This window comes from Taudactylus pleione, unplaced genomic scaffold (assembly GCF_031769625.1).
Source record: "Taudactylus pleione unplaced genomic scaffold, aTauple2 ptg000396l, whole genome shotgun sequence".
Lineage (NCBI taxonomy): Eukaryota > Metazoa > Chordata > Amphibia > Anura > Myobatrachidae > Taudactylus > Taudactylus pleione.
Genome location: NW_028284797.1, coordinates 3,553,723 through 3,575,782, shown reverse-complemented (window position 1 = coordinate 3,575,782; position 22,060 = coordinate 3,553,723). Strand labels below are relative to the sequence as shown.

The 22,060-nt window shown below is 39.6% G+C and overlaps 1 protein-coding gene across 1 annotated transcript in view; it reads right to left on the bottom strand.

Moving 5' to 3' along the window:
• Positions 1-22,060, bottom strand: part of SYCP1 (synaptonemal complex protein 1) — a 470,977-nt gene that overhangs the window by 5,555 nt on the left and 443,362 nt on the right. The window contains exon 33 of the mRNA XM_088446296.1: positions 20,376-20,462. Within this exon, the coding sequence (XP_088302422.1) occupies positions 20,376-20,462 (87 nt within the window). The remainder of the gene's footprint in view (positions 1-20,375; positions 20,463-22,060) is intronic.

Below are 22,060 nucleotides of genomic sequence, written 5' to 3'. Positions count from 1 at the left end.
TCCTACATATGAAAATGATCATTATCACCTGTTTGGTAATAATGGTTAATCATACACCTATTATCCTACAAAATCTTTAACTTTGTGCGAGTGTACCTAGAAGAATTGATGCTATTTTGAAGGCAAAGGGTGGTCACATCAAATATTGATTTGACTTAAAATGCAAAGCGAATGAACAGAAGATAAATCTGTTAATTGATAAAAATAAACTTTTAACACTTATATTTTTGAAAGCATTCTTACTTTGCACCATTTTTCCACACTTGCCTAAAACTTTTGCACAGATAACCAGAGTGCAGTGTGTCCTGGGGTGGAATCAGACACCTGTCCCAATTCTATTTGCCGGGCCGCATGCTGCTGTGTATGTCAGCAGCGGTGCACCTGGCTCCTTCACTGCAGTGCTGCCAGCTGCCTGTCTCAGCAGTCACTAACAGCTCTACCTCCCCCAGCTCTTTCTGTGTGGACAGTAGAAATGTTGTGATGCAGCTCCTCTCCAGTCTCCACACTCCCATGCTCAGAGCCAGCCCTAGGCATAGGCATTCTCGAATATCTAGGGGCATTCTACGGCTCTGCAGCTCCCACCCCCCCACTGCTGCGATCGGAGCTCAGCTCCAATCGGGCAGTGCAGCAGTCAGCCAGTCAGATGACTGTGGTGAGAGCCCGGTCAGAATGAGCACAGAAGCTCATTCTAGCTACATGAGACCCACTGCAGTGGAGACAGTGTCCGAAGCCCCACCTACCAAGTCAGACCCGCTTGAAACTCTGCCTCAGGGCAATCCTGATTCACGCTAAGCTCTGCCCCTAATTTGCACTAAGCTCCGCCCCCAAAGTTGTATTCCCCAGGATGCCCTTCTTTTTGAACAACAGCATTGAGGAAATAGATAACTACAAAAATATGTTTTTAAAAATACAATACTACAGTAATATGGCCACCGGAATCCCCTAGACAAATCCCTAAGGATTATAATTGTGAACATCTCTCCCAAAATGGCGACTTGAGCATTTTCTGTCACCAAAAAACTGAAGGGAGAAAGTATGTTCCACACCAAGATGGTTGCCCTTCCGGTTGCGGCAAATGAAATCGGTTTTGCAAGGAGAAATACTATCCACAGCCTCCGGAGTGCTTCCAATAAAGACAACCTCACATAATATCTTGCGGCACCACCACCGGCAGCACAGTGAAAGGCCAGAAGCCCTCGAAAGAAGATCCAGAGAACCGATGACATCTCTTCTGCCCACCGTCAGTCTGAAAACTGGAAGTGGGGCAAGGATAAACTTCCATCAAGTACACCTTAATCCAGAGACTGCTATAAAAGAGCCCAAGTAATACAGGTAAGCTACAGCCTTGAAGAGACCCAGCATCTCGAATTGCGTTGGCTAGTTACACCTGTATCATCTCCAAGACTCTGGACCGTTCCTACAGGACTCCATTCCTGCATGGGTAAAGTGACAGGAGCCACTGCAGGGCAACCCGGGTACCCTGCCATCTAACACCCGCTGGCTCCACATCACCCTCCGGCTAGGATTTCCTGTATTTTTTTGCCTAAAAGTGAATGTTCTATATACCACTTGTTTTGCACCTTATATATTTAGTGCATTATATTGGCGATGTTTAATCTATCTTCTTGTATAGAAATAACAATGGCAGATACAGTTTCCTGCTTTATCAATCAATTGATATCAAATCCACCACACCTGCAATAGAACCGGCAATATATGTCTTCAAGTGATTTAGACCAATTGTATTTATATGTTTATCTTCATTCAAACAGTTTTATTCACTTTTTGAACCCATAATTAAATGTACTTTTATGTCTACATCGACACAGTGTCATTCATATGATTGATTTCATCATAGCATTACTGTTGAGTAGCGCCTAGTCATATGGTTATATATATATATAATACATATAAATATACTACCAGTCAAAAGTTTTGACACACCTTCTCATTCAATGGTTTTTGTTTATTTAAATTATTTTCAACACAGTAGATTAATACTGAAGACATCAAAACTGTGAAAGAACACATGAAATTATGTTGTAAACAATAAAGTGTTAAACAAATCAAAATATGTTTTATATTTTAGATCCCTCAAAGTAGCCCCCTTTTGCTTGGATGACAGCATTGCACACTCTTGGCATTCTCTCAATCAGCTTCATGAGGTAGTCTCCTGGAATGGTTTTCCAACAGTCTTGAAGGAGTTCCCAGAGGTGCTGAGCACTTGTTGGCTGCTTTACCTTCACTCTGCAGTCCAACTCATCCCAAACCAGCTCAATGGGGTTTAGGTCGGGTGATTGTGGAGGCCAGGTCATCTGATGCAGCACTCCATTACTTTCCTTCTTGGTAAAGTAGCCCTTACATAGCCTGGAGGTGTGTTTAGGGTCATTGTCTTGTTGAAAAACAAATGATAGTCCCAATAAGCGCAAACCAGATGGGGTGGCATGGCAAGGCAGATTGCTGTGGTAGCCATGCTGGTTAAGTGTGCCTTGAATTATGAATAAATCACCAACAGTGTCACCAGCAAAGCACCTCCACACCATCACACCTCCTCCTCAATGCTTGATGTGGTCTCTAATCTGAGGTGCTGTCAAGTAGCGGTTTCTGAGGCTGGTAACTCTAATGAACTTATCCTCTGCAGCAGAGGTAACTCTTGGTCTTCCTTTCCAGGGGCGGTCCTCATGAGAGCCAGTTTCATCATAGCGTTTGATGGTTTTTGCAACTGCACTTGAGGATACATTCAAAGTTCTTGAAATTTTCCGTATCGACTGACCTTCATGTCTTAAAGTAATGATGGACTGTTGATTCTCTTTACTGAGTTGAGTGGTTGGTGCCATAATATGGATTACAACAGTAGTCAAATAGTGGTGTCCACTGTGTACTAACCCTACCACTGCACAACACAACTGATGGTCTCAAACACATTAAGAAGGCAAGTAATTCCACAGATTGACTCTTGACAAGGCACACCTGTTAATTCAAAACCATTCCAGGAGACCAACTCATGAAGCTGATTGAGAGAATGCCAAGAGTGTGCAAAGATGTCATCCAAGCAAAAGGGGGCTACTTTGAGGAATCTAAAATATAAAACATATTTTGATATGTTTACCACTTTTTTATTTACAACATAATTCCATGTGTGTTCTTTCATAGTTTTGATGTCTTCAGTATTAATCTACTATGTTGAAAATAATTTAAATAAACAAAAACCATTGAATAAGAAGATGTGTCCAAACTTTTGACTGGTACTGTGTATATATATATATATATATATATATATATATATTGTGACGCAGTCGGGATAGGGGTCCCTCTCCTGGAGTAGATGGACTCCCTCTTTACACACACAGCAGCCATAGAAACAGGACACAAGTCTGGGGTTCTTGTACAAACTGGTTGGCGCCAGTCTTTATTGTGCCAAATGAATATAACAAATCATAAACCAAATTCCTAGCCCGTCTGGGCAATAACTAAACAGTAGGTACCCTCACGACCAGGATGGTAGGGCCTACTGCCCACACTGTCAACAACAGCATGTGCACAGTACTTACAGGGTTGTCATAACAGTGTCTCTGGACATGCTAGCCTGCATGCCTACTTCCCCAGGTGTGAGACACTCAGCTACAACTGAACACAGCTTATATCAGCCAGTTCCAGCTGTAAGCCCTAATGAGTCTGCTACCAGGCTGAAAGGCCCAAAACCTGGAGTTGCCTGTGGATGGAGCCCTCCCTCTCCTCACATCCACACCCCCAGAACCCAAACCGACTTTTGCAAAAGCCGATACTCTGGTCTGCTTTCAAAACAGACTTCTCCTGGGGGGATTTAGAACACATAGGCCAAAAGCCTAGGACAAATGTACCTGCTATTGACCACTTTACCAGTGCTTCTATCACAATATATATAAACAACAAAGAAGCAGCGGCACTCGAAGGTAAATAAATCAAACTGACAGGGTCATAGACCCGTTAGATGCTTTAACGGGTCTATGACACTGTCAGTTTGACTTATTTACCTTTCAGTGCCGCTGCTTCTTTGTTGTTTACATTTATCTTTCTGTGGAAGGCACCGACTAGTTATTTAAAAAAAACAGCACAACCGGGCGCTCAGAGTGAAAAAACAAGTAAGAACAATAGATATATATCATACATCTCACAGCTGCTACCCAATATTAGCCTCTAATTAAGCCAATAGGTTACATAGAAATGGATAAGGTGAATCAACATATGGTTCACCTATAGGGAGCGCTTAAATGTGGATTACAAAATCAGGTATATTCAATATCACAATTTATTAAGATACATATAAAAGCAATTATGAGGCTAAATAAATTGTCTCACACAATACATTACATTTGTGACATGTAATAAACATAGTAAATCACTTCATTTGAATGTCAGCTCAGAGTGATATTGGATCCAGAAAAGGGGTTTAGAAACCTCAGAATCAGTATACCATTGCTGGCATAAATGAAGTCATAATAGCTCCTCCTGAGAATGAAGATAATAAATAAATGTTCCACTCCAGTGGTAGTAATTAGTACGAGCCACAGTCTATGCTGATGAAGCAATCAGTAGCAGCAAATAGAAAAGATGGTATTTATGTAGACAATAAATCCCGGTAAAAGTACCCAGCTCACTCTTGATTTAATAGATGTTTAGAAGAGAAGTGCTGGTCCGGAAATAGCGTGGATCCCGCTCGTGGGATGTTACCTTATGAGCGTATGTCATTCAGTGCAGTCTCACTGCGCGCTGAAGAAAGCTCTTGGTTAAAAGCTGGAAAGGTCTCACTGTCTGCTGCGGTGGCTCAACTTCAAAGCAGGAGGTGTAGCAATCAATAAGATAGTTGTGTAGACTGGATTCAAAGTATCAGTATTCCCTTGACGAGTTTCTCTGTCATGTGACAGTCCTCAAAAGGGCAGTATAACAGAGTCTCTGTTGTGGTGCCTTATATACCACTCCTTTCTGTTTAAGCCAATAATATTGCTAATCATTTAAATTAGAGCAGATGTGTCTTAAAGCCATATTTACCACATTTGTTTAACCAATTCAATCACATTTCATACATTTGTTAAAAGCAAAAAGTTTTCAATGAATTAAAAATATATTAAACATATAGCTAAATGTTCATTATAAAAATCTACATATACATATAATCATACTTATTGAGACAGAGATGTGTCACCACCATATTATATTATATTCAATAGTAACATGTAAGAGCCCTGTGGCTCAACAGGCTAGGGCATCATGCAGACATCCTGGGTTCAAATCCCAGTCTGGTGCAAAAAGAAAACATGTTATTTTATTTTAGATTAATTGAAAAAAAACACTTAATTCAGTATATCATATAGAGAGCATATGTACAGTGCTCACATATCCAGATATTATTTAAACAAATTTTCATATATTTATACCGCAATGGAACATACATATATGTATTATACAGAACAAATATAAAGGCCATTCAGTCATACGATCGTGACACCATCTACCATCTATGAATGACCCAATATATGGACTGTTTATATACAAAAATAGCACAGATCTATAGATACTAAATTCGATTAGATGTTATTCATCTCAATATTTTCATTTAGACCTCCTGGTGTAAGGGTCCCTAAAGTAAAGATCCAGAAGGCTTCTCTTTTTGATAGTTGGTTAAACCTATCCCCTCCCTTACGTGTGGGTTGGATATGTTCTATCCCTTGTAATGAAAGAACATTAATGTTACCATCATGTTCAGAAACGCTATGTAATACGTTTTTGTTCAGAACATTCCTTCTATGCTCTAAAAATCTGATATTCATTGTTCTAATGGTACGACCTACATATTGTTTGCCACATACCCAGGAGATAAGGTAAACTATATAGGTGGATTGACAGTACCAGTTTATAAAACTTTCAATTGTGAATTTAACCCTCAATAACAAGGAGCAAAATGAATTTCCTTTTTGCTTGACAAAGTTACAAGTTTTGCATGATGGTTTACCACATTTATAACAACCATTAGGTATTTTTGGTAGCCAACTCCCTATAATAGATTTGGTATTATCATTTTTATTCTTCTCTTTCTCTCAAAGAAGCTGGGAGATAGATGGTTTCTTAAATTTTAAGCCTTTTTAAAAATAACCAAAGGATCTTTATCCAAATGTGGAGCTAATATCTTGTCCATTTTGAGTATGGAATAGTTTTTCTTTATAATTTTCTTTATTTTATTAGAACAGACATTAAATTTAGAGACAAATGACAAACCGAACCGAAAATCTGAATCCCCCATTTCATTTTTTGTATTTTTAGACAGAATATCTGATCTGTTTATAACTTCTACTGATCTGAAAGCATTATTTTATATATTTTCTGGATAGCCTTGTTCTCGTAAGGCTATAGTAAGATCCGTAGATTGCTCAGAAAAATCGATATCGTCTGTACAGTTCCGTTTTATTCTTAAATATTGTCCCCTAGGGATGTTGCTTTTCCATTTTAAATGATGACAACTGTAAAAATGTAAATAATTGTTGCAATCCATATCCTTTCTATATGTCTTAGTACAAATATGATTGTCCCTGATCGAGAGGGCAATGTCCAGGTAGTTGATATGTGAAGGGTGAGCACTATGTGTAAAAGAAAGCCCAAAAGTGTTAGAATTAAGAAAAGATACAAAAGATTATGCAGATTCTAAATCCCCATCCCAAATAATAAATAAATCATCTATATATCTACCATATAGCACCAAGTTCGCCCGAATGGACCCCCCCACACATATTCCTCCTCAAGGAGCCCCATATATAAATTGGCAAAACTTGGAGCGAACTTGGTGCCCATGGCAGTACCATGTGTCTGTAAATAAAATTGTGAATCAAAAGAAAAATAATTGTGTCAAGATAAATTTAATGGACTCCAAAACAAACTCACAGCGTCTCTCCCCCAGGTCCAAATCAAGACTCATAAAGTGGCAGCTGCCTCTAATTCCACCTTCATGTGGAATATTTATGTATAACGACTCTACGTTGCATGTCATCAACACGTAGCCATCCCGCCACTCTATGTCACCCAGTAGTTGTAAAAAGTGAGTGGTGTCTCAGATATAGGACCTGAGGGAGAGAACATGTGCCTGTAAGAATGAACCCACAAAAGCAGACAAATTGGTAGTGAGGGGCCCTACACCAGATACAATGGGGCGACCAGGTGGTGAGGAAAGGGACTTGTGTATTTTGGGTAAGTGATAATAGTGGGGATAACCGGATAGGGAGAAAAAAGAAAATTCAATTCATCCCTGGAGATGGCCCCCTTGATCAGGGCCTCATTCAAGAGTGCTTTTAATTCCTCTAGATAGTGTGTGGTAGGATCTGAGGGGAGTTTTTTTAAAGAATTTCACATCATCCAAAAGTCTATATGCTTCTCTACAATAATCTATTGTGTCTTGGATGACCATCCCCCCCCTTATCAGCTGCTTTAATAATTATGGTATTATCATTTTTTAGAGCCTTCAGGGCCTTTCTTTCATTAATATTTAAATTATCCAATCTTAAATTCTTCTTCTTATCATTTTTTCCACACATTTTCCTTAGATCCTCAAGAGTAGATGTATAGAAAGTTTCTATACTAGCACTCTTAAATTGAGTAGGATAAAATTCAGATTTTTTTCTAAAGGTCTTTTTTATTGTTAGTGGATTGGTTATATCATAAATTTTCTCCAGCTCTCTATCTTCCATATTGCTTTCAGCTGATAATTCTTCCAAAATACGGAGGGCATTTTCATCCTCTATATTAAGTATCACTGGTGTTCCCATAATATCTTTCTTTTTAAGGGACTTATTAAGGAAATATCTTTTACGACATAGATCTCTGGAATATTTATTCAATGCTACAAAAAGATCAAAAAGATCTGGGTTTGAAGGAGGAGCATACTTAAGACCTTTGGCTAGTATAGATTTTTCGTGTTGTGTCAGTGACCGTGAGGACAAGTTAAAGATGCCTTTGTTTCTTATCTTACTTTTAAGTTTTTGGACCGATTTCTTTCGGCCTCCCCTACAACCCCTAAATCTTCCTCTCTTGCCCTTTTGGGCGAGTGGGTACTTAAGATCTCATATCTGTTTAGATATTTGTCTGTATCTCGGCCTCATCCTAAAAAACAACTACTTGGTAATGACTCTTTTTTCCTCATCCTCTCTATCATTTCTGAACTTTTGCTTCGGTCTAGCTCCTCTTGAATCGTATGGATCATCAAAGTTGCTAGACATTTTCCTATATGGACTTCTAGATCTCTTGGGGGGCAGAGATATATTTTCTCTACTGTCTCTAGAAGGTATACCATTAAGTGTGTTCAGTATACGTAAGTCTTTTTTATATTCCCTATGGGGACCTTTTATCTCTCTTTGTTCTTTCCATTGGGATTCAAATTTGTATGGTCTCCATTTAACTTCAGATAATTGAAACCTTCTATTATATGTTCTCACTTGATTATTATCATAATCCCTGCTATCTCTAGCGAGTTTCTTATTTTTATTAGAGACTAAGAATTTCTCATAATCTTCTATTTTCTTATTTAGTACTATATCTCTCGCCTTGAATTCTCTATCGTTTTCAAATGATTTAAGGAGTTCTGTATCTTATCAATCTCCTGTGCTAGATTCTCAATTTTTTGTTCTCTATATAAAATTAATAATTTAATTAATGAAAATGAACAATCATCTAAAATCTTATTCCATTTTTTTGTAATTTCAGGATCATTTTGAAATGAACACGCTTTAAATATGCCTAAACCCCTAGGAATCATTTCACTTTCTAAATATTTAGTTCCTTTGGCTATTTTTAAAAAGGCTAAAAATGTAAGAAACCATCTATCTCCCAGATTCTTTGGGAGAAAGAAAGAGGAGAATAAAAATGATAATACAAAATCTATTATAGGGAGTTGGCTACCAAAAATACCTAATGGTTGTTATACATGTGGTAAACCATCATGCAAAACTTGTAACTTTGTCAAGCAAAAAGGAAATTAATTTTGCTCCATGTTATTGAGGGTTAAATTCACAATTGAAAGTTTTATAAACTGGTACTGTCAATCCACCTATATAGTTTACCTTATTTCCTGTGTATGTGGCAAACAATATGTAGGTCGTACCATTAGAACAATGAATATCAGATTTTTAGAGCATAGAAGGAATGTTCTGAACAAAAACGTATTACATAGCGTTTCTGAACATGATGGTAACATTAATGTTCTTTCATTACAAGGGATAGAACATATCCCACCCACACATAGGTTTAACCAACTATCAAAAAGAGAAGCCTTCTGGATCTTTGCTTTAGGGACCCTTACACCAGGAGATCTAAATGAAAATATTGAGATGAATAACATCTAATCGAATTTAGTATCTATAGATCTGTGCTATTTTTGTATATAAACAGTCCATATATTGTGTCATTCATAGATGGTGCATTGTGTCACGATCGTATGACTGAATGGCCTTTATATTTGTTCTGTATAATACATATATGTATGTTCCATTGCGGTATAAATATAAGAAAATTTGTTTAAATAATATCTGGATATGTGAGCACTGTACATATGCTCTCTATATGATATACTGAATTAAGTGTTTTTTTTTCAATTAATCTAAAATAAAATAACATGTTTTCTTTTTGCACCAGACTGGGATTTGAACCCAGGATGTCTGCATGATGCCCTAGCCTGTTGAGCCACAGGGCTCTTACATGTTACTATTGAATATAATATAATATGGTGGTGACACATCTCTGTCTCAATAAGTATGATTATATGTATATGTAGATTTTTATAATGAACATTTAGCTATATGTTTAATATATTTTTAATTCATTGAAAACTTTTTGCTTTTAACAAATGTATGAAATGTGATTGAATTGGTTAAACAAATGTGGTAAATATGGCTTTAAGACACATCTGCTCTAATTTAAATGATTAGCAATATTATTGGCTTAAACAGAAAGGAGTGGTATATAAGGCACCACAACAGAGACTCTGTTATACTGCCCTTTTGAGGAAACTGTCACATGACAGAGAAACGTGTCAAGTGAATACTGATACTTTGAATCCTGTCTACACAACTATCTTATTGATTGCTACACCTCCTGCTTTGAAGTTGAGCCACCGCAGCAGACAGTGAGACCTTTCCAGCTTTTAACCAAGAGCTTTCTTCAGCGCGCAGTGAGACTGCACTGAATGACATATGCTCATAAGGTAACATCCCACGAGCGGAATCCACGCTATTTCCAGACCGGCACTTCTCTTCTAAATATCTTTTAAATCAAGAGTGAGCTGGGTAATTTTACCGGGATTTATTGTCTACATAAATACCATCTTTTCTATTTGCTGCTACTGATTGCTTCATCAGCATAGACTGTGGCTCGTACTAATTACTACCACTGGAGTGGAACATTTATTTATTATCTTCATTCTCAGGAGGAGCTATTATGACTTCATTTATGCCAGCAATGGTATACTGATTCTGAGGTTTCTAAACCCCTTTTCTGGATACAATATCACTCTGAGCTGACATTCAAATGAAGTGATTTACTATGTTTATTACATGTCACAAATGTAATGTATTGTGTGAGACAATTTATTTAGTCTCATAATTGATTTTTATATGTATCTTAATTGATCTTAATAAATTATGATATTGAATATACCTGATTTTGTAATCCACATTTAAGCGCTCCCTATAGGTGAACCATATGTTGATTCACCTTATCCATGACTAGTTATTTCATTCTGAGGAGGAGTGCCAAGCCAGTGTCTGTTATATAAATATAAATATATATAAATATATATATATGTGTAGTTTATTGTCCGGCACTCCTTTTAACACAATAGATCCAGGGTGCACTTTCTGACAGCCATATGGCTGTATATATATCCCATGTGATGTTTGAAAGGCACTCCTACGGTAAAGAAATAAATTCACACCACCCGGCGTCTGTAGTCAACGTTTCAGAGGACTTTAACCTCTTTTATCAAGACATCATCAAAGAAAATGAACAAACATAAAGAAATATATACCAACTCACCCGTGCAGCACCGACACGCTTCCACCGTCCGGTATCCATGACGTCATCGCCTGCGTCCAGGCTCCAGCGCCACGTCACCAGGCGGTGGGCGTGTCCTAGAACAGTGACCCATCACCATGACTACACATATACAAAAGCGCTAGTCAATAAATAACCGTAATATGTAAACATATACCAATACCGCGAAAGATATAAATGCATGTACATACATATGTCGATCATATACACAATATCATACTACTAAGTAGTCTACTTATAGGTACCCATAAGTCAAATAGATATAATTGAATATTAAAGCTGATACGTAATTAATAGTAATGTGTAATCAATTTTACTTATACGAACTGTAGACCCCGATATCTGTCAGCAAGTTCTACAGAAGCATGCATAATGAGGGAACAAGAACAAGAAGTGAGCCAGTCTATAAGAAACAAGTAAAAGACATTATCTCATTTAAACCATGAGGATGCATGGTATTTAATCCATGTATCCATCTGCATTCCTTCTGTAACAAAAGACGTCCTCTATCCCCACCTCTTACATGGGGTGGGACACAATCAATCATTTTGTATCGGATAGTACTAATGCCATGTTTGTGGTCCCTAAAATGCCTAGCCACTGGCTGTTCCGATGTTTTGCCTTCAATGGCTGCTCTAATGTTGGATCTATGAAGCGCCATGCGCTCTTTGAATTGTCTCGTAGTTTTCCCAATGTAGAGCAAGCCACAGGGGCACCGGATGTAATATATAACGTACCTGCTGGAGCAGGTTAAGGGATATTTAATTTTAATTTTTTTACCCGAATGGGGATGCACAAATGAATCTCCAGTTTCAAGAAAGCTGCAAGTGATGCAGCCTAAACATCGATAATTCCCTGCTTTGCGAGACAGGAAGTGACCCTTTTTATTATCTTTGAATGTCGTAATGTCATTATGGACTATCAAGTCTTTAATATTTTTACCCCGTCTATAAGATGGCAAAATAGCAGTTTTTTTGAAAGCTGGCAATAATGGGTCATCAGACACTATATGCCAAATATCCCTAGCTGCTTTAACTAGTTGATGGCTAATAGGGGAAAAGTTTTGAGTCCAAACAATTTTATTTTTGTCCTTCAATTTTGGTGTGGTGTGTTTCAAGACTTCATTTCTGGATAATGACAGTGCCTTTGTTCTCGCAGATTTTAGCGCTTTAGGATGATATCCTCTCGCCAAGAATTTATTGATCATCAGATCCATCTGAAGTGTAGCCTCTTGTCTGTCACTGCAGATTCTCAAAATACGCAAGAATTGCGAGTAAGGTAAACCTCTTGTAGTTGCAGGGGGGTGACAGCTATCTGCATACAAATAGGTGTTGCGATCTGTTTCCTTAGTGTAGATAGATGTTTAGATTTCCAAGTTTTCCTTAATTGTAATAGACACATCCAAATAATGTACTTGATGGAAACTGCACTCAAACGTAAATTTAACATCCGCATCCTTCAGGTTAATTTGTTCCATGCACATTTTGAAGCTTTTTTCTTCACCACTCCAGATTAGGAATATGTCGTCTATGTAGCGACAATAAAATAGAATATTTTGTGCTATCCCTGGATCGGCCAAAAATATATCCCTTTCGACTTGTACCATGAACAGATTGGCAAACGAGGGTGCCACGCAGGAACCCATAGCGCAGCCCGAGCGCTGGTTGTAGAATGTGCCATTGAATAGAAAGAAGTTGCGTGACAAGGTCAGGTTCAGCAAGGTTAGAAAAAACTCTATGTCTGGACCAACATATGATGGATTATTCACTCACAGATTTGTCAGGTTATCAAGACATCATAATACGCCCCGCGGATAAGGGGGGCGCAATTGTAGTTATGGACTTGGATGCATACAAGTCTGAAATATATGGACAATTAGCGGATCCACTGGTATATGAACTTTTAAACAAAGATCCAAGTAATGAATATAAAAAAGAGCTTGATTTAATTCTGAACACAGCAGAGAAAAATGGGATTGTCTCAAGAAAAATAGTGGAAACTCTTATGGTGGACTTTCCTAAGGTACCAGTCCTTTACACCATTCCCAAGCTCCACAAAAATCCATTATGTCCCCCTGGTCGACCAATAATATCAGCGAGAGATTCCTTATATTATTCCATATCAAAATTCTTAGACCATTTTCTACAACCGGTCGTATGGAATGAATCTACTTGCCGGAAAGATACTACAGCGTTTCTGCTTAAACTACAACAACTGTCACCACTGCCTAAGAAATATTTAATGTGCACAATTGATGTGGCCAGCCTCTATACATGCATTCCGCATGATAGAGGCTTGGAATCCATTAGAAGAATTCTGACCAATAATCCATCATATGTTGGTCCAGACATAGAGTTTTTTCTAACCTTGCTGAACCTGACCTTGTCACGCAACTTCTTTCTATTCAATGGCACATTCTACAACCAGCGCTCGGGCTGCGCTATGGGTTCCTGCGTGGCACCCTTGTTTGCCAATCTGTTCATGGTACAAGTCGAAAGGGATATATTTTTGGCCGATCCAGGGATAGCACAAAATATTCTATTTTATTGTCGCTACATAGACGACATATTCCTAATCTGGAGTGGTGAAGAAAAAAGCTTCAAAATGTGCATGGAACAAATTAACCTGAAGGATGCGGATGTTAAATTTACGTTTGAGTGCAGTTTCCATCAAGTACATTATTTGGATGTGTCTATTACAATTAAGGAAAACTTGGAAATCTAAACATCTATCTACACTAAGGAAACAGATCGCAACACCTATTTGTATGCAGATAGCTGTCACCCCCCTGCAACTACAAGAGGTTTACCTTACTCGCAATTCTTGCGTATTTTGAGAATCTGCAGTGACAGACAAGAGGCTACACTTCAGATGGATCTGATGATCAATAAATTCTTGGCGAGAGGATATCATCCTAAAGCGCTAAAATCTGCGAGAACAAAGGCACTGTCATTATCCAGAAATGAAGTCTTGAAACACACCACACCAAAATTGAAGGACAAAAATAAAATTGTTTGGACTCAAAACTTTTCCCCTATTAGACATCAACTAGTTAAAGCAGCTAGGGATATTTGGCATATAGTGTCTGATGACCCGTTATTGCCAGCTTTCAAAAAAACTGCTATTTTGCCATCTTATAGACGGGGTAAAAATATTAAAGACTTGATAGTCCATAATGACATTACGACATTCAAAGATAATAAAAAGGGTCACTTCCTGTCTCGCAAAGCAGGGAATTATCGATGTTTAGGCTGCATCACTTGCAGCTTTCTTGAAACTGGAGATTCATTTGTGCATCCCCATTCGGGTAAAAAAATTAAAATTAAATATCCCTTAACCTGCTCCAGCAGGTACGTTATATATTACATCAGGTGCCCCTGTGGCTTGCTCTACATTGGGAAAACTACGAGACAATTCAAAGAGCGCATGGCGCTTCATAGATCCAACATTAGAGCAGCCATTGAAGGCAAAACATCGGAACAGCCAGTGGCTAGGCATTTTAGGGACCACAAACATGGCATTAGTACTATCCGATACAAAATGATTGATTGTGTCCCACCCCATGTAAGAGGTGGGGATAGAGGACGTCTTTTGTTACAGAAGGAATGCAGATGGATACATGGATTAAATACCATGCATCCTCATGGTTTAAATGAGATAATGTCTTTTACTTGTTTCTTATAGACTGGCTCACTTCTTGTTCTTGTTCCCTCATTATGCATGCTTCTGTAGAACTTGCTGACAGATATCGGGGTCTACAGTTCGTATAAGTAAAATTGATTACACATTACTATTAATTACGTATCAGCTTTAATATTCAATTATATCTATTTGACTTATGGGTACCTATAAGTAGACTACTTAGTAGTATGATATTGTGTATATGATCGACATATGTATGTACATGCATTTATATCTTTCGCGGTATTGGTATATGTTTACATATTACGGTTATTTATTGACTAACGCTTTTGTATATGTGTAGTCATGGTGATGGGTCACTGTTCTAGGACACGCCCACCGCCTGGTGACGTGGCGCTGGAGCCTGGACGCAGGCGATGACGTCATGGATACCGGACGGTGGAAGCGTGTCGGTGCTGCACGGGTGAGTTGGTATATATTTCTTTATGTTTGTTCATTTTCTTTGATGATGTCTTGATAAAAGAGGTTAAAGTCCTCTGAAACGTTGACTACAGACGCCGGGTGGTGTGAATTTATTTCTTTACCGTAGGAGTGCCTTTCAAACATCACACGGGATAAATATATATATATATATATATATATACACACTGTATATACAGGTTGAGTTTCCCATATCCAAATATTCCGAAATATGGTATATTCCGAAATATGGAATATTTTTAGCATGACTAAGATAGTGAAAACTTTGCTTTCTGATGGTTCAATGTACACAAACTTTGTTTAAGGCAGAAAATTATATAAAATATGGTATATAATAATCTTCAGCCAGTGTGTATAAGGTGTATATGAAACATAAATGAATTTCATGTATGTACACAAACTTTATTTGATGCACAAAATTATTAAAAATGTTGTATAAAATTACCTGCAGACTGTATGTACGTATAAGGTCAAAAGGCCCACAGATAAAACCTATCTGTATTAGGCGCAAAAATATGATGAAACCGTTACACTGCTACAATGGAGAAATGCATTAAGGGACTACTGACAGGTTTTTCCACAAATTGCTACATGCTCCAGAGATTGATTCGGATCTTGGAATATAAAGCTTTATAATCAAGCACCAGCCTGCGTCTTTCTCTGTCCACCATTTGAAAACAGTGTTGCTCCCACAGGGCACCTATCTATCATTACCTCAGGTGGGCGTTTTTTATATCCACGGGGATCGTAATTCTTTGTGGCACAGACATTTCACCGCCATTAAACTGGAATTGGATGCAGTGTTGGTCCCAAGGACACTGCGCCACCATTACACCAGGTGGGTACGTATTATATCCACGGGGAGTGTAATTCACTGAGGAACTACCATCCTATAGCTGTTGCACCAGGCTTGGAATGTGTGATTGACTTTCTACACTGGCGTCAAGTTGACATTGATGGTGGGGAGGCCAAGTATAACATCCTACTAAAAGACGCATTTTTGCTACATTATTCTACTATTGGATTTTTTCTATTAGTTGATCTAAAGAGACTCTTTCTCTACAATTAAGTTACTAGAGCATAATGCTAGTACTCGGACTCATATATTGGTACTAGTGCTCAAATACAGGGACTTATCTATACTTAGAAGATACAAAGAGGATTATCTCTATCGTAATAGAGCACACTATCTTAAGTGAATACTAATTTACAATTAAGACATTTTATATATTCTATGCATTTGTTTTAATTATTTAGCCTGACTAAGTAGATTTTTCATTACAGTGTTATAAATTTATAAGTATGTTTAATTATACCATATTAAATGAATATGCAATGATTCTTATCAGCCTTATATGCACTTCTATTGAGTTTGTATGTATATGGTGTATATAAAACATAAAAGCATTCTGTGTTTAGATTTGGGTCCCTTCCCCAAGATATTTCATTATGGTATGCAAATATTCCTAAATTCGGAATATTCCGATATCAAAATACCCCTTGTGCTAAGCATTTCAGATATGGGAGACTTAACCTGTATATATACTGTATATATATTTTAACAACTATAGCAATATAGAATCTTCTGCTGAGACAGCGCTGCAGGGGAAAATGATAACTTTTCCAAAAAGTTGTCTTCGCAAAAGAGGCAGTCTTTCGGAAGTGATAATTTTAATATCAACAATATTATGTAAAAAAAAAAAAAGAGAATTGAAAACTAAATTATCACAGATGAGATTTATTTTATGATGGATATGGCCCATAATGTGTGTGTATATTTCTTGTCTGACACCTTGGCAATGAGACACCTTTTTATAGGCCATCAGTTGGGACTGAACCAGCTTTTATTAACTTGCACTGACAAGGGGCAGGATTGCTTTCTAATTACTGATAGATTTCAGCAAGTGACATTTTTTTTTTAAGCATATTGCACTATATATATTGTTTTATTTTCTATATCTGCACTTCTTGTGAAAGTCCCTGGGAAGACCGGTGGAGCAGGGATTTGATTCCAGGATTAATCACTATTACAAGCGCTTTTAGCCTAAAGGTACCCCTGAGCTTTATAAACGGTACGTATTGAGTCTATAGAATTTATATGATACTAGGAAATGTGCACACATTACTGTTAGCCATGCCCCCTGGGATGACCGTGACAACGGCTACACTATGCGCCTAATGACGTCATCAGATCTCGACAGGTACTGTCTAGCGTGGATCTTAGCACTGGTTAATCGGTATATAAGGTATGTCATTATATTTTTTTTTGTTGATGACTTGATAAAAGAGGTACAACTCTGAAACGTCGATTTCAACCGGGAACAGTATTGCTGTTTTAATTTATCTCTGTAAAGTCTTTGAGTGCCGTCTGTGGGGTGATAACTACACAGTGTTTGTGGAAAGGCACCGGGAGTTATATTCACGATTAAGGAATGCCGGGTCTTGTTGTACGCCCCATTTTCCGGGAGTGGCTAACCTAGGATCTGCGTTAATTAACACAGTGTAAAGCCCTGCTTAATCAGCCTTTTTGTTGAGCAGTTCCTCAAAATCTCCCCAACCATAAAAACAGTATTCCAGAAACAAAAACAGTGCGGATCATATACAGAGCAGGGTACAGAGCAACTCTGACATAGTGCAGGATACAGTGTGGGTTGGATACAGTGCAGGCAGGATACAGTACGGTATACAGTGTGGGTTGGATACAGTGCAGGTCGGATACAGTGCGGGTCTGATATAGTGCGTGATACAGTGAGGGTTAGATACAGTGCAGGTTGGATAAAGTGTGGGGTATTCGGTTACAGAGCGTGTCTGATACAGTGCAGTTTATAGTGCAGGTCGGATACAGTGTGGGTTGGATATAGTGCGAGATACATTGTGGGTTGGATACAGTGTGGGTTGGATACAGTGTGGGATACAGTGTGGGTTGTAAACAGTGCAAGTCGTATACAGGGCCTGATTCAGCAGTGAACGCAAGTTCACTGCCGATAGCAGAAACCAGATTATAGGGAATCTGCACGTGTGCAGGACCTATTCTGCGAGTGTATAGAATGGGTCCTGCGTAGTCACATGTAAACCCTTGAATGCTTCTGCCTGATTGACAGGCAGAGGCATTTAAAGGACGGTGCGGTGGCTGGGGCGGCCGCTGTTCCCGGCAACGGGGGTGTGTACGCCCCATTTTCCGGGAGTGGCTAGCCCAGGATCTGCGTCGACTAACACAGTGTCCTGGGCTCGCAAGTCTCGCAAGACTTAGCTGGCCCGGAGGCCGGGCGCCATCCACCATCACGACCATCGATGGTCGCGATGGTGTTCCCAGCCTGCAACCTCCGTCGCAGTACTTGGATAGCAAACGCAGGAGTGGGTGTCTTACACCTCCTGCTGCATTTGCATTATTGCAAGGATCGCAATTGCAAAGCTGCCTGCTTGCAGCTTTGCAATTGCTATCCTTGCTGAATCAGACCCTCAGTGTGGATCAGATAAAGTGCAGGTCGGACACAGTATGGGTTGGATACAGTGCAGGTCAGGTACAGTGCAGATTGGATACAGTGTGAGTTGGATATATCAATAGTGCACTTATTGTGACAGCGGAGTCGGCCGTGTGGGGGTGTAGGTGGTGCTCTCAGTGTGGGAGTGCCAGCAGTGTCGGCAGTGCAGGGCGGGGGGGGGGCTGATGGTGTCCTCAGTACTGGGGATGGCAGTGTGGGGGTATGGCGGTGTTCTCAGTGCAGGGTACCAGCAGTGTCCTCAGTGCGGGGGTGCTGGTGGTGTCAGCAGTGCAGGGGTGCCAGCAGTGTCCTCAGTGTGGGGGTGTTGGCAGTGTGGGTATGCCAGCGGTGTCTGCAGTGCGGGGGTGCTGCCAGTGTGAGGTGCTGACGGTGTCCTCAGTATGAGGGGCGGCAGTATCTTCATTGCAGGTTGCCAGCTGTGTCGGCAGAGTGGGAGTTCCAGCAGTATCCTCAATGCAGGGTGCCAGCAATGTTGGCAATGCGAGGGTGTCGGCAGTGGGGGGACAGCCGTGTCAGTGCGGGGGGATGGCTGGCATCTTCCTTTTCCTGTGCTCATTGAAGTCTATGGGGAAGCACTTTTTGGCTGAAAGCTCTCTTAGCCAATCAGCGGCAAGCCCATTGAATTCAATTGGACTTTGCAAAATGGCCGCTCGAGGCACAACCTCAAGATCCAACAACGGGATCTCAAGGTTTTGCCTCAAATAAGGATCCGGGGACGGCGGAGTGATCCGAGCTGTGTCATGGATCCCCGAAGTTTGGGTGGGCTCGGTTCTCCGAGAACCGGGTCTGCTCATCTCTAACATATATATATATATATATATATATATATATATATATATATCTTATAAATGAGAACATCTGTTTGTTTGTTTGTTAATTTGTTTGTCTGACTGTGATAAACTCTGGAACCACTGAACCGATTGTGATGCAGTTTGCACCATTGTATAAGTAATTTTCCCAGGCAGGTTTTAGACTGAGGATCATCAGGACCGGTCATCAGGAGGCTGGTGGCTGGGCTCCGCAGGAAAGGATCCCCTGCACTGCTCTCTGCAAGTCTAAATTATTTTCATCCCTATGCTCCGAAGAGGATCTTTTACTGTGAGCTGTAATAGGAATCCAGAGTCTGCAGTAAAGAGGGCAGCTGCCACCTGAGGATACCAATTACAAAAGTGCAAATGGACCCGTTATGTGCGGAGATCGTTGGAGCTCCTTGTCATCTGGGGAGGCTGCAGCACTGTCCTCACTGACGAGTATACTGGAGAGCAGAGAGGGGCCGGCTCAGTACAAGTCCCTAGAGGTGGTTCCTGCACAGGAGGTGCAGCTCAGTACAACGGATCTGGTGTCCAAAATGCAAAGATCATCAGAGTGCAGCCCATTGAGGGAGGGAGCTGGCTGCCTAGGAAGAGACAGATCACCAACTTCCACCAGAGTGGAAGCAGGTACTGTACACTGTATATACATACAATATGTACTGTGTATATATATATATATATATATATATACTGTCTAGATAGATAAAGTATATGCAGATACGCAATTGTTATACAGTCATGAAGTGAATAATTAGAAGTAATATAATATTTTAAAATATACAATACAACAATTTATTAATAGGATGTCAAGGTAAAAAATAAGAAGCAGTATAGTAGAATGTGTAAACATGTGAAAAACGTAATTACATACATTTTTTGGAGTCAACGTGGAATCATCAGGGGGCACATAAGACTTCTCATATAGAGTTTTGAACAATTCTTCATCTCCACATATTCCCTAGAATAATAGAATAAAGTAAAGTCCATGGAAACATGTATATACCCCAATAACAATGTAAGATCATTAAGCACCAGCATTACATTTTGCCTCTGGGACTCCCACTGAGACAATATTACCCTGTGTTGCACTACGTGCCCTATCACATCCATAAATACATCTGTAAATGTGGGGTTACCCACACATGAAGGAGAGGAGTCACCACTTTCAAATTATATGGTCTCTTAGCAGCTATTGTCTGGTGATCAACATACAATATCGCCAAGAGCTACAGAATTTTTTTTTATCATAGATAGGGTACAATGTGTCCCTTCCCCATCTCTCAACACTGGCCGGCACACGCATGGGGGCACCCTGTCTTGAAAGAGGGGAGTCTCCTCTTCAAATGATGTGTCCCCTTAGTAGTTATTGGCTGGTGATTAGACAATAATGTAAACCATACATGCCTACTCTCCCAGAAGTTGCGGGAGGCTCCCGATCTTTCAGGTAACCCTCCACACCCCCGGAGGAGTAGGCATGTCTCCCGCTAGTGAAGTGGGCAGGATTGGAGATTTTACAGGGAATTTTCGGATCTGCGAGTAGGGGGCAAGGGCAAATACAGTGAATCGTGTCATTTAGCCCCGCCCCCTGCTCGCAGACCCGTGAATCGCTGGCTTTTTCCAGTGGTGGGGCGGGGGATAATGATGTATACAGTCTGGACTCGCCCCCCCAAGATGTCACAGAATCTCCTGCCTAAAACTTCTCACGGGAGGGGATTTAGAATGTCAGTAAGTATGATGTAAACAGTGTTAAAAAGCAGTAAAAAGACTATGGTTACAGTAGTTTCTGAAAAAAAAAACAACGCATAATTTGTGTGGTTGCCTCATAAAAAAATAATTGATATTGATGTTGGAATGTCAAGAGTGCAAATGTGAAAAAATTACTTCAGCACAAGGGTGAGAAAACTCACAGTAGTAAAGGTGTTAAGGGAGCTCAATGAAATCTCAAATAAAATTGTTTTTATTCCTACATGTTACAGATGATATTTATTTATTATTATTATTATTAACAGTTTCTTATATAGCGCAGCATATTCCGTTGCGCTTTACAATTGTAAACATTAATAGAACAAAACTGGGTAATAACAGACAGATATATAGGTAAGAAGGCCCTGCTCGCAAGCTTACAATCTATAGGGAAATAGGCATTGAAACACAAGGATAGGTGCTATATATTGCATTTTGGTCCAGCCAGAATGCACAGTTTCTTGGTGGGCTGCATGATCCATTCACACCGGAATGTCGCCAAAATGCCATGAGGATGTGAGAGAAAGACTATGTGTGAGGTTGTGTGGACTGTGAAAGGGGATGTAATTACATATGGAGGCTATGAAGGTTATGTGGGTGGTTCTGGGATCTGATAAGATTGCCTGAAGAGGTGAGTTTTCAGGGATCGCTTGAAGGATTGGAGACTAGAGGAAAGTCGTATTGTGCGTGGTAAGGCATTCCATAGAGTGGGTGCAGCCCGAAGAAAGTCCTGTAACCATGAATGGGAACAAGTAATGCGTGGGGATGAGAGACGCAGATCTTGTGCTGAGCGGAGAGGTCGGGTAGGGAGAT